This window comes from Astatotilapia calliptera, chromosome 19 (assembly GCF_900246225.1).
Source record: "Astatotilapia calliptera chromosome 19, fAstCal1.2, whole genome shotgun sequence".
NCBI classification, from domain to species: domain Eukaryota; kingdom Metazoa; phylum Chordata; class Actinopteri; order Cichliformes; family Cichlidae; genus Astatotilapia; species Astatotilapia calliptera.
Genome location: NC_039320.1, coordinates 7,658,778 through 7,672,711, shown reverse-complemented (window position 1 = coordinate 7,672,711; position 13,934 = coordinate 7,658,778). Strand labels below are relative to the sequence as shown.

Here is a 13,934-nt window from a genome sequence, read left to right as displayed (position 1 = left end):
ACAGAAGCATGCATAACCTTATATTCACCAGCAGGTGGCAGTAAAGCCAAGGTTGAGCCAATTTCAAACATGAGCTCCTCCCAGTTCAAAACAGAAGAGATGAGAATGTTGAGCCAAAAGCCCATAAATGGATTTTCGTGTCTGTTCTTTTCAATCCTAACAGTGGGGTTAGTAAACAAGACTCACGGCGCCACTTCATCCAAATAAACTGTTTATTTCTTTGGTATAATTCTTCACACTAGTTAAATACAAACATATCTTACAATGTAAGGAGCACTTGATTCATTTTGGCACGTACAACTTTGTCAACAGTTTCCAACATGTCGTAAAAATACCAGATGCGCATCAGCGAGGATGCAGGTGTGATGCGAGATGATGTTGAAACCGGATGTGCAGTCTTGTGGAGGCTTGTATTTGCTTTAGCTGTGTCGCTTCTTTAACACACATCCCTGAGCAACTTAACAGCACCGGCTCTCTCGTTAGCATCACGGAAGCGCTTTGAAATTTTGATTACATGTGTTTTATGTGAGGAAACGCCAACTTTTACTGAAAAACTGAAACTTTATCTAAGATAAATCATCAGACACGTTTCTGCCTGGACTGAGGCCTTGCAGCTGAATGCCCACACAGCCTTTACAAAACTACTGCACATTACATTCTGACATCAACAAAGTGCTGACAAAAGTGCGTATTTACACAGTGCTCAAATGTCCAAACACATGTGGAATCTTTGCAAAGCATCACATATAAAAGCCAAAGATTATAGATTTCATGGAAGACCTAATACAGTACTTTTTGACTGTAAAGTACCAGTGTGGAGACATTTACAGCAACTCGTGTACACACTTTAATAGAAAGATGCTAAAAAGGTTCCACATAACCGAAATTTCCACAAGGCGGTCACGATAATATCCACTTTAAAAGCTAAAATGTGACTTTTGCATGTCCGTTTTATTGTCTGAACAGAAACGAGTGCACGCAGCTCACACCCATCTGTGCTTACATCCTTTGGTTACAGGCTTTTGTGACAGCTGTTTCTGAGTCTATTTCAGTTACAATCTGTAGCTTTGAAAGTCATCCGCTTTTAACCACCCAGCAAAAGTAGTATTCAGGGAACAATTATGATGAACTATGCTTCTTTGACAGCGTTTCTGAAGTGTCATCTGCGGCGGGGCCGTTTGACAGTACCTCCAACAGTTACATCTCAAAGTGGCGGTACATGCTCTCCACATAGCTCAGAACCCGCTGCCAGTCAGGACCGCCCGCCCTCAGCATCTCCTCCACTGTCTGTTAAAGAGACACATTTATGAGCACAACAAACAAAAATCTGTTTCGTGTGTGTGTAAAATGGGAAATTGGTTAAAACACAAAGTCTTACCAGAGACTGCGCAATCCCAACGCTCTCTCCTGTTTTGAACGCTAGACTGAGATTCTCTTTCTACAACGAAGGAAGTAAAATCGATAAGTTTAACACAAACGAGTAGCTTCATCCCATCAGTCACGCAGAAACCGGCACTACCTTGTTCTCGGGGCCGAGGGTGCTGTAAGGGATATGTGAGGGGAGGTAGGTGTGGTAGACGGCACAGAACGCCAGGCCGTCGGCCCAGCTGCTGCTGAAGTTGGTGATGTCAATGTTCTGCATGAAGAGGAGAGGATACAAAAATCTATTATGTTCATTACTTCAGTGTTAAAACCTGTTAGACTACCACTGTTATTAAGTCCTTTATTTAAACAGGTCTATAAACAAATGTGCAAAAGCTCAAACACATTACACGTGTTCACTGATTATTATAAGAAAAGCACGTCCAAGTACAACCTTTTTAAAATGTCTGAATGAAACCAGAGAGGGTAGTCTCATAGGTTTTGGCAGCTCATCCCTTATTTAAATTAGTTTTTCAAGTTCAGTGTGAATAAAAGGGCCAGCTAATGTTAACATGCATGTGACCTGATACTGTAAACATGTATTTAACTGTAGTCAGAAGTTAGTAAGCTGTAGATAAACATACAGTTCAGCTCTCGTCTCTCACCTAAGGCGAGCCATTCACTTTTCACATAATCACAGAATCAAGAGGCTTCAAGGCAGATGAAGAAAGATGCATATCAATAATATCACCATATTTAAGTGTGCACAAATTATGAATTATTACAATGATCTTTTGACTAGTGAATGTTTACAAAACTTTTTATGAGGGGCAGATATAATATTGTTTGTATACAGAGTGAATTCAAAGGGCCCAAGGATGGACCCCTGTGGAACACCTCTGCAAACAGCGAGCAGAGGTTACGTGACACCTCTGTAGTTCTACCAGAAAGATAATCTAAAATCTAAAAACACTTTTTCTACTAAAATGACAAGATCAGATGCTTTTGACAGGTTCAATACTAATGGTTACCGAGAGTTTCAGTTATATTACTGGAAACACTCAATGGAGCTGTTGATCTGTCACATGATTTAATCCTGAGGGTAAAAGTTGATTCCAGAACCAGTGTCAGCTGGAGCTCTAATATTTTAGCAAGGGGAGGACAATTTGAGACAGGCAATAATAATTTAAATCACTCGGGTCCCCGTCTTTGTGGAGTGGGAGCACAGGTGCAGCCTTCCAGGTTTCTTGAATGTTTAATAAAAAAATAAAAAAATAAATAAATAAAAAATAAAAAAAGGACTGTTATCAGAGTTTGGAATACTTGGTGGAGATTTAGAGATAATGACCAAGAACCCACACACACACACCTGTAAACTGAACTACATATAAAAGCATCTTGAGGGTCACCTTGTAGCCTTGGGTTCGACTCTGACACCAGCGGAGCAGCGAGTTTCTCTTTGAGCCTCCATGGCGACGCAGCAGCAGGTTGAATCCATCCTGAGACCTGAAAACGTGCACGCACGCTCGAGTCAGTTACAGTAGAGCAAACTGAACGTCGCACGAGAAGTGTTTCCTCTACTTAAGCTTCACGATCTATTTTGCTTCAGTCCAAACAAGTCGTTCGATTTATAAAGGATGTGACTGTTCACAGAGCGTCGCTGTGGACTCACTTGGTGGGCGGCAACTCGGTGAGGGCTGAATTGTACTTGTTTAAAGACTCCTCGCATTTTCCTGCACAGACAAGAAACAACCCTGCGTTACACACCAGCAAGCTATGAGCATCCAGTGCAGGAAGGCTTAGTCACAGCACAACACATTTTAACTTAACACAAACATCTACACGGTTAAAGGCTCTTTTTGTAAATGTGTGCATTTAAAAGTAATTTAAAACGACCTAACGCCATAATTAGAATATGAAGAAAGAACAGCTATGACTTACACATAAATATATTGTGTGGAAGAGATATCAGCTGAAAAGAAACAACAACAGGGCTGTACTTTCATGTCATTAGTTTGTACCACAACACTATGCAGCACATCAGCACCGCCTTTTCCCAAACCAAACCTCGACAACCAAAAAACTAGTCACTACTTCAGGCTCGCTCTCAGATCTCTAAGACGCTCAAATTTACAAATTTACAATATGGTCACTTTTGGCTCTAAAAATTATGAATGAATTAATAAAATGAGCTTTAATCCCATCGTCTACATGGAGACTATGGTTAAAAACATAGTTCCTTAGTAGTATGAGGCGTGGGTGGGCTCACCTGCGTCACTACTTGACCTGCCGTCCTGCCAGTCCAGATTTCGACCTCTTAATTGCAACAAGTTCTTTTAAAGAAAAAAAAAAGTATCTAATTAGGTATAGCTGTGTGTGCATACAGTATGCATGTCTTCATTAACAAGCAGACCCTAATGAAGCCACTTCCTGTGTATGAGTCTCACCTTGTTTGCAGCAGCAGCTGTTGCAGCAGAACTGGACTGGGAGGCTCCGTTCAGCATGGTGTTGGATTCTGAGGAGCTGGGTAATCTGGACAGGCTTCTGCAGCAAAGAATGGATAAAACAAACCAAATCAACTCTCCTCACACAGCTGCTTCACGCTCCACTTGTAGATTGGACTGTTTAAATTCTTTTCAAGTGGTCGACTTAATGCAGTACGTTATAGAGAAAGCACAGCCGCAGTCCTGACCAAGTTTGGTGATTGTTAGCAGAGATGATGTGGAGCAGAGAAGGTTTGTTTTCAAATCTCTGTCCAGTTCCACAGACGTACGCTTAGGCTCGAACCGTTTTCTCACCTTGACCTCTCTGTAGTCACCATCCTGCGTGTTTCACTGGATCGCACCCCCTCTCTGTTCCTGTCCTCATTGGTCACATTTCTCAGGTAGCGCTTAGTCACATCTTTACAGTCTGTTTTCGCCTCTTCGTCAGCGACATTCTTCACCACCTCGTTCTGATTCTTACTATCCAGCCCTTCTCCTCCTAACCTGTACACCACCCTCTCCCTGCCTCTGTGGCTTTCTTCCTTGCTCTCAGACTTGTTAGATTCTCCATTTGGCTTCTCAGGTTCATGACAAGGTTCCTGGGCTTCACTTTTGCCCTGGACCTTGGTGAGATTAGCCAGTTTTTGCCTGCTCTCCTTCAACTCTTCCCTCAGAGTAACCAGCTGCACATCAGCCTCTTTCTGTCTCTGCTGGGCAGCAGAAAGCTCCTTCTCAATGTCTTTGTGGGCTGTTCGGATCGCCGTCAACTCCTCTTCTGCCTCAGCTCTCAGGCGATCTGCCACCGCCACCGCCACCTGCAGGTCACCCTGGAACTGCAGCCATTCGCCACGCTCTGACTGGAAAGCAAACAGAGGATACTTTATTAGCAGGAAAATCTCAGTTTGTCCAACTAATTTAAGAAACAGCACCCATGTTCTGTGTGGGCATACGCTAGCACAGCTGACTGGTAAGCTGAACAAAAGTGCAGCAGAAGCTGACTATAAATTTTGTAAATAATCTGTCATACAGTCCCGATCAAAAGTTCAAACCACAGGGGGGAGCTTAAGGGAAAGATTTTTTGCCTTTGCCATCAGAATGTCATGACAGAAAATGACAATAAATCTACATTTTTGCACAGATTTGGCCCTTTAAAGGCATGTAGCCCTAAACCTTTGAGCAGCTGTAAAACAGCCTGTTTTAGTTTCAATAAATTACATGCTCAACAAAATGTTTTGTCTCACTCTTTCTTCTTGTTGTATGTTGAAGCTTGACTTGGAACCTCGTTAAGATCCAACCATGCAAAATATGTTTTTTTTGCCATCTTTCAAGTGGCCTTAAACCTTTGATCAGGACTGAGAGAAATATAATAAAAATGTAACGGATAATCCACGCAATCAAAATTATTTTCACAATAATGCCATAAAGAATCCAGATGATTAAAGTTGGCTTTAAGTTAATCAGACAGACAAAAAGAAACAGCTCAGCTTTCCGCAGAGAATGACTGCAATCAAATAAACTATCAAATATCCATTTCGCCCTCATTAGACGACAAGTTGAGCTGAAGCGAGCAGCAGGCCTCAGCAAGCCGAGGGGGGGAGTGGAGCTGGCAAGCCAACTCAAATGAGGCAAAACTCGATCATGAGAACAAAAAGTGGTCTGCTCGTTTTTAAAAATCATTCTTGGAGGGAAAAAAAATGACTCGAAGCCGAACAAGCTCCGACACAAACAGAAAAACAAAGCAAATGTAAGCAACGTTTTGGGAGCCGGACCAAAGATTACATTGTGAAACTGCCTTCTGCGACACCATCGGTGTGGCTGTGATCCAAAAACAGTTTTTTTGGACATGGGAAAACCAAATCCCAACTCGGATTCAGTTTCATATCTTCGTGATGTAAAAAAACGCTTCCAGCTTTCATTCTTATAGTCCTGCAGCAGCAGACATGAACAAACACTACCCCCAGACATCAAAACAGGCACTCAGAGCCAATGAAGCCAAGAGGTAAACGATACCAGACTATTAAAAAATGTTAAGCGACCAACATCATAAAAGAAAAACAGAGGGATGTGGAAAAACGTCAGAGAAGACAGGGAGGACAATAGAAGTTGTTGGAATCACACACAGATTTAAGGAAAGGGAGTTCACAGACTGTGGAGAAATGTAAGCTGGGGAACTGCGAGAGTGTGGAGGAGTGGAGGGATTGGGAAGGGTGGTAATTAGATGAAGAATGGATGAAGATGTGGAGGAGGAGGCGAGTCTGAGCCAAGCCGTTCCCTCATCTGACCACTGACTCAAGACCACAGCTGGACCTGATTACTCTGGATGCATGCGCGCACACGTACACATGCATATCACGTTGCTTTCCTCTCTCCCACAGACACACACCTCCCCTGTTCTTTCACATCAACATCAAACCACACCGTTTCATTCTCCAACACGCATACATATACTCAGGTTAAGCCGAAGCACACTCTCCTTGGAAATCAGCAGGATAGTGAATCCTGTTTGGAGTTCTCCGAGTCTATATTTAGGATTATTAAAAACACCCGCGTGGACTTAAAGAATCTTGTCTTTGCAGAGTCTTTGTTATCTAGATGTGGACACCAACTGGAGCGTGTCTGTTTAAGGAAACAGGAAGGGGTGCTCCTCAGTTAACACTGAGATAAGGGTGTGGACTGTCAGGACCCCAGGACCCGGCCTCATGCCCCGCTGCAGGACCAGATGTAGTACAGGCATACATACACATGTCTATACTCTAGATGCAAATCTGCGTTCCTGACAATTCCTGGAAAGAGTTCAGCACACACTTGAAGATTTGTGCTGTGTTTACTACTATGTGTCCCTACTTCACCTCCACGCCCACTCTAACTTGGGGAATCATCCCAACTCAGTGATTACTGCTCTCTCCAAGCTGTGGTGTGAATTCAAATATATTTATTAAGACACATTTGCCTCCCAGATGTGCAGTGCAAAATGGCCAAAAAACTCTGCAAATGATGCTCAAACATAACTTAACCATAAGCTAACAAGAGAGTTGCATATTTAAGAAAAGCTTCCCAATGGAGTCGGGAACCCTTCTCCCATCCTTCCATCAGTCTACATGTGATCTGTGGCGTCCAAATGCACGGCCTGTTTCACTGCAGCAGACTGTCAAGGAGCAAAGAGAACAGAGAGAACCTGGAGATCATTTCAGGAAATCTCAGCCAGCGCTCACCTGGAACTGATTCCAAATGCTTTGAGATCGACTCCAGCAGGGAACACAAATCTGACCATCCACCCCCACAACACAGCCACGATTGGAGTATTTTCATTTTTGCTGGTTAAGAAAACTGAAAGCTTGTCATGCTCATAAGCACAAACAGATGGTACATTTGATAACATCCTTAGCAGTTCATTGCACAATGGGCAATCATGTGGCTTTCTTTAGAATTCAGTTTAACTACAAAGAAATGGAAAATACATTATTGCTGCCGGGTAGACAGAGACAGATAAGGAGCATTAGGAAAAGCAGTGCTGAGGACAGATGAAGAAAGCACATCAGGGAGGCTTATCTGTCTGAGTGTGACTGGAAAAATAACAGCTACTTAAATTACAAGAAAAAAAGGGGTCAAAAATGGGGTCAGATCTGAAGAGGAAACGGCTTAAGCAAGGTGGGGTCAGACGAAAAGATGGATGGTGAATGCAGAATAGAGGAGAGGGGGGGCTGAAGGCATCCAGAGGAAGGAAGAGATGAGAGAGAGAGGGAGAGCCATCGCTCATTTCAGTCTTGTGCTCGGGGTGGAGCGGTCAACAGGCCCAGCTGGGGGCTGAGGGGAGGGGGGAGGCCTCTGAAGAATTCTTGGTGCATGTGTTTGTAAGTCTTTTGTTTCGTGTGCACACGCACAAAACATGGCCAGTGGGTCACTGCAAGCTGCAGCCCTTCTACCTCACCACAGCACAAAACAAAACAAGTTTTGTCTTGGAAACAGCCGAATGTGAACCCCCTCCTCCGCCCTGCACTCCCCTTCTCCGGCTCTCCACACAAAGGATCTCGGCACTGCAGAGCAGGCAGGGAGGGTTCATAAAGCTGAGCTCCGGCTAGCTTATATCGTCCTACAGAGGGCTCATGTAAACACGGGTTTGGATTGCCATGATTTCCATAACACTGAGCCCTCTCGCTGTGTTATACCACAGTCCCTCTGAGCTTCAGCTGGACCGTGCGAGGCTTATATTTCTAGGTCTTTTACAAGGATGTGGGAAAGTGGAAGAAAGACAAAGTAAAGAAAGGAGTGTTTGGACAGTTTGAATATTAAATAGGCAGAGCTGACATCAAGGAGGCGCGGAATAGACGAGCTGGAAGATAAAAACGGACGACGTGCGTCAGTCGCAGTTCAATTAAAATAATTCAAATACATGAGAAAAATAAAAGAGCAGACGAGAGGACGGGGAGGATAGAAGAAAGAGAAGAAAAGGCGATGGGGACGGGGAGGGGCGCCGTTCTGTCATAGTCCAGCTGTCGTAATCTGTGGCAGATCTAGAGGAAGCTGGAAGCCTCTGGCTACAATCCTCATAAGGGAGGGTCAGGAATCGGAACGAGTAACTGACAGGAAATTACTCAAGAATATCACCGTCCTCCTAAGATCGCAGAATGAAGGAGAAAATGAACTAAAGAAGTGCTGCAGAATTTGATTTTATCCATATCGAACATAACCGGAGAGTCTCTCGTGAACAAGCACCACCTTTCAGGTTGAAAGTCACTTCTTCATTATTATTAACCCTTTTGTGTTTGCCATTCAGTTCAGTTCATTTTTATTTACACAGCACCGACAACAGTCACATGTTGTCTCATCAGAAGGTGCAGCTGCCTGTGATACCAAAGGCGAGCGTCCTTGATAAACTATCTTGTTGGACAGAAAATGATCTCAACGACTTTCCTCCTGTGGAAGGACAGGAAGACCTTCATTAGCACAGCTGCAGCCCCCAGGGGGTGAAGCAGACTCCACTTGAAGACTCTGTTGTTGTTAAAGGGGAACAAAGTGTGGGCTGTGATGGTACAGTATGTGTTATTGTTACCTCTCGGCTCACAGGTCATATTACACTGACCTGTACATCACTTCCTGTTTACAAATGCATGCACTTTACTCGTTCAGTTATGCTGCAACAAAGGTGCGTCGTGTATATAAAACACAGGACTAATTACAGGATGAAGTTTGATGAAAAAAGAGGCTTTAAACAACACAAGACTGGCAGTGGGACCCCAGATGAAACGTTTACGGTCACAGCTTACAATCTAGCCGGTGTATATCAAAGCAAAGACTTCCTGTCATCATACAAGAATTTTAAAAAGTCAATTTATTGGGGTTTAGGCAAACGCATCCTTCACGGGGACTGGAACCTGGTCATTACGACTAGAAGGCATCCAGTACCAAAGCTCCTCACTCCAAAATGTTGCCACATTCATATGCAAACTTTAGTTTATAGAGAATGACCGGATAACGTCTCTTTGGGGGGGAAGAGTTAAGTGCACGGTCGGTGTCTGAGGAGAAAACTTTCAAGCTCATCTCACCTCTAATGTACTCTTCAGACTCTTCACTTCTGTCAGCAGATGCTTCAGTATCTCTGAAGGAAGGTCAAAGAAATGTCAGGCAGCATCACATGCATATAAAACACAAAAAATGTCGAGGAAATTGACTTGCCCTTCTTAAAACAGACAAACGTTTGGCCCACATTGAAATGCAGAGTTGTAGCACTCAAACAACAAGCCTGCTGGGGTTGTTATTGCAGTGCTTATTTAGGGAGGGGATATTTTGAAATTTCAAATACTAGTACTATAATAATAAGACTGATTTCACTCTCACCTGCTGTGTTTGTGCTCCCGTCCTCACTGGCAGGGATTCCCAGAGCTAGCTTACACTCCTCCAGCAACTTCTCCAGTTCCTCGCTTTGGCCATCCTTCGGTTCCTGACACTGCGGCAGAGACTGACTCAGACCACTGTCCCTTTCTCTCCAGTTTTGCCCCAAAGAGCTGCCCACCACAGGCGAGGCACTAGACAGAGACGAGGGGCTCTTTATAGGACTGACAGGCACACTCTTCTCTGGGGTAACAGGAATCCTGGGTGTAGAAGTAGGAGGACCACCATTCCTCCCTACAGTAGCTTTCTCACTCACGGCCACAGCACCGGCTGGCTTGCTGTTCACTGGGTTAACTCCAGCGCTGACCGTGGAGCTGTTTGGGCTGACCGGCGGACAAGGCTTCCAATCTGGAGGGGGACTGCGAGCGCTGGGAGTAGTTGGCGTGCCGTGCTGCGATTTCTTGCCAGTGGTCGCCGGTACTGGAGGTAGAGACGAAACTGAGATCGTAGGGGAAGACGGAAGCTGGGGAGCACTGGTTGTGAAAACAGCACCATCGTTCTGTGGCGTAGTAGGTGGAGTGTGAAAACTGTCCACCTGAGCCCCTAAAAAAACAGATTTGAGAGAAAATGAGAAAAGCAAATTGTGTTTGAAGACTGCATCTAAATATGGGAAAAAGGGGAAAAACTGAGCTGAATAATCATTTCTGTCAGACGTTTTCCACACAAGACATCAATTTAAGAACAATTCTTGAAATAATTTCATATCCTGGTCTCTGGTTTTAACTTCATGAGTGGAGCAGGACTTTAAAGTTTGTGCTCATTTCCAGGCCCGACTTTTATTTTTGGACCGTACTGAAATAACTTTGTTTAAAATAGTCCACTTTTCTTATACTGAGCCTTGGTGCAGCTGCTTAGCTCACCCGCTATCTGAAAGAAGCAGTTTTAACTCCTCTTTCTTTAAGACACTTTGCTCCTGATTGTGAACAGAAGGTTTGAAGAACAGGTGGGTGGAGCACACGTCCTCACATCATGATCTCTTCACATCACGCAAGTCCAAGTATGGGTGTTTACAGCAGTTTAGAGCTCTTAGAGAGTATTTGCACATACGACGACCTCCGTATCTGAAACTCTGACCATGAGCAGTCATCGCATACATGTGTGACAGAATAACAGCCTCCATCTGTGACTCGGTCACACAGACTGAAGGAATACACTGAACAACTGAAGCGGACACAGAACGAAGTAAGAAAGCAGTCAGTCGTCAGCAGTCAGGCATGCTGACGCTGAAAACATCATCTAGCGAGTTGACGGAACTCGCTAGATGCTGACCAGCACAATGCCCGGGCCGTGCCCCTGACGATGAATGCTGTAATACAAGCATTCCTCTAGCGCTGCTCATCCATACCACTGCTCCCGATTCAGGAACACATGCAGACACAGGACAAACAATTCCCACGTATTTGCAGCACTCAGTTACCGATTCATTTTCAGACTTGACACATGATGAGTTCCACTTTTTGGCATTCCCCGCCTGTCACAGCACGCCAGTGTTAAGAACTCCAGAGGCTGTGGGAACCCGTAGGCAGCGTTTCCTTCTCTTCCCCGCTCATTTTTCTTGTTTGGACAAAAGCTTCACTATGAACAAAATGAATGTTTTTTGTTCCTTCGTTTTTCTTTAGTGATGTAAGATCAGCACTTGAACATTTGCAAAGTTATGCACCACCTGCTGCACGGCCAAGTCACCGAGAAAGAATGACAGGACTGTCTAATAGGACTCTCAAGCCAACCCTTCTCTTTATTTCTTCATTCCAGACCTTAATGCGCTCGTCCAACCATGTGCATGGGTGGCAAGTTGACTGAATGAGAGTGGATGTGTGTGTGTGTGTGTGTGTGTGTCAGATGGCATTAGACTTCCTATGATTAATCCGCTGCCCTTGTGCTGAGCTGGGGAATTCTGCCGATTCATCACAGCTGGCCCGGCAGGGCCAGAACGAATCACACGGGGACGCGAGGAGAATGACCACTCACTGAGCAACACAGGAGAGCTGCCAAGATTCCTGCTGCAACTCAGCACACACACAGACACACACACATTCACACACCTACAGCTTTTCCACTTTCTTCTCTCTGCTGCCTTCAGTTTCATGATTACTCTTCATCCACCTTCACTTTTTGGGAATTCTAGTACGTGCACTTTTCTGGTATCATGCTTCCGACTTCCGTGTACTTCATGAATCAGATGTTTGTGATTTCCTGGAAATTTCTCAACACAATTCAAAACACGAGGCCAACACAACACAGCCATCTGTGCGCACTGCCAAACCTTTCAGACACAGCATGGAAAGTTCAAGGGAGCTGATTCCGCCAGAGCTGGTTTAAAGAAAGTAAATTAAGTGTGTGTGTGTTTGAGGGATGACCTACCTGTGGGTCCATGGCTGTCCTTGGTGGAAAAGTTGCCCATTCTGCAGTAATAGGGATGGGGCCAGTGATGTGGCCCTGCAGGTGCTTGTTGCACTTTCACTCAGACCAGACCAAAGAGAGAGAGAGGAGGTGACCTACACACACACACACAGTGAGAGAGAGAGAGAGAGTACATCCAGCAAAGGATGAAGTCGTGCACTTTTATCCAGCTGAGAAATAATCCAGTGAACACAACCTCGCTCACAGTGATGGCGGACTGAGGAAGTTTACATGGAGTCTCATTTGAATGATAGTAAAATCAGTACCTTTACATAATGAGGCTGAAACACCAGAGTGAGATCAGACGTACAGGCAGGACGCTACAGTGTGGCCACATGAGGCAGAAAGCTGTTGGCACGTCGGTGTAAGTGCTCGGTGAGTGGAAAAGGACGAGAAACGCGCCCCAGATCCACAGAAACTGCAAACCGAGTCACCGAGAAGCACCCACGAGTTTAAACTGGCAGTTAAACCAGTGAGGTTCACTAAGACGTAACATCGTTCTTCTAGAGTCACAGGTTTGCGCCACAGACGCGCGAGAAAAACTTTCAGCCACAAACTCGATATAAGTTCTTCACTGAGGGTGGAAAAAAGTCACTCAAAAGTCATCTTCAATGTGAAAAGGCAACAATAGTGGGTACAAACCTTGGACAGATTAGAATCAATCCCAGATCGTCCGGTTCTGCGTTTTGGAAACTCTGCTTCTTCTTCTTCTTCTTCTCCACGACCCGCTTTCTCCAGCGCTGCTCAGCCAAGCGCACTGCCCCGCTGTTCCTTCACGGAGAGGCGCCGAGGGCAGATGGACAAACGCAAAAGCAGCAGCTGTTGGACAAAGTCAGGTCCAAGCAACATTTTACTCCTGGGAGCTTCTCGATAAAGAAGCAAAGACGTGTGGCTTTAGTCCTCAGAAAGAGTCGAAGTGAACTCTGACCGCAGATGACCAATGTCTCCGATATCCACCGGACGTGTCCACTGGAGGGCACAGTTAGGCTGTGAAAGGACAAACCTGTTGCTGTCGCCTCTGGGATGGGTTGGTTTCTGTCCGCTCACTGCTTCGAGCGGATGACCCACTGACCTGCTGTGCCATACAGCCCCGGGCTGAACAGTGAACCGACTTTACATACCAATATTTCTCCAACTATTCACGCGGTCCCGGTGAGAGTTTAGCTCCCACATAACTCCGGTGAGTCCTGGGATGATTCAGTTCTGAGTGTTTCAAACTATTTCCTGGTTACGCTTTTGCACTAATGCAGTCATTTTTTATAGTTTAATTCTGACTAACTCATGCACACAATAAGAAATAAACCACAGTTACGCAAAACTAAAGTTACGCATAAACATTAGTGACAAAAACATTAAAAGATCACATATGTAGACACAGCAGCTCTGGTCTGGACATATTTATTTAAAAGCTGGCATACACAGGAGATTACTAATTAAACTAATCGCCCATATGGCCAAATCTTTGAATCTATAAATTTTGAAATATATATATATATATATATAATTTTTTTTTCAAATTAAATTAACCTGTGTCAACCTTGCTAAGATGCATTTAACCAAATATTATCAGTGGGGTGTACTTGTATATTTGAGGTTTTGTGGATCAGAAAAAATCCCAAATAAACTCAAACTTGTGCAGTTAATTATTGTTTTTTTTCTTTAACTCATGAAAGTTGCTGTACAGTCATTCCACCGTGGAAAAATGGTAATTTAAAGAAATCATTAAATGCCCCAAAATTACCATGAAATTCATGCTAACGAGTGCATTCAAACTTCTGACCACAACTACAGATGCTGGGC

General features: G+C 44.4%; 1 protein-coding gene across 2 annotated transcripts; it reads right to left on the bottom strand.

Moving 5' to 3' along the window:
- Positions 1-194: 194 nt before the first annotated feature.
- On the bottom strand, positions 195-13,513 carry LOC113012440 (cytospin-A). Of its 2 annotated transcripts, none has more exons than XM_026152655.1 (12): positions 12,777-13,513; positions 12,096-12,229; positions 9,681-10,277; positions 9,389-9,441; positions 4,161-4,702; positions 3,810-3,906; positions 3,632-3,695; positions 3,035-3,095; positions 2,772-2,868; positions 1,520-1,636; positions 1,379-1,438; positions 195-1,287 (listed from the first exon to the last, which is right to left on the bottom strand). In XM_026152655.1, the coding sequence occupies exons 2-12, from the start codon at positions 12,133-12,135 to the stop codon at positions 1,198-1,200; spliced, it is 1,818 nt and encodes a 605-aa protein (XP_026008440.1). In that variant the 5' UTR covers positions 12,136-12,229; positions 12,777-13,513; the 3' UTR covers positions 195-1,197. The 2 variants fall into 2 exon arrangements, with proteins under 2 accessions (XP_026008440.1, XP_026008442.1); XM_026152657.1 differs by lacking the exon at positions 12,777-13,513 and adding an exon at positions 12,401-12,754.
- Positions 13,514-13,934: the final 421 nt, after the last annotated feature.

What these genes read in the sequence shown, in the direction of transcription:
- LOC113012440 (XM_026152655.1), bottom strand. Translation starts at nt 12,135, where the DNA reads ATGGGCAACTTTTCCACCAAGGACAGCCATGGACCCACAG. An exon ending in CAGCTGCTGCTGCAAACAAG is followed by an intron (nt 3,696 to 3,809) that starts GTGAGACTCATA and finishes TTTCTTTAAAAG; the next exon opens with AACTTGTTGCAATTAAGAGG. An exon ending in CAGGTCAAGTAGTGACGCAG is followed by an intron (nt 3,096 to 3,631) that starts GTGAGCCCACCC and finishes TTGTCTGTGCAG; the next exon opens with GAAAATGCGAGGAGTCTTTA.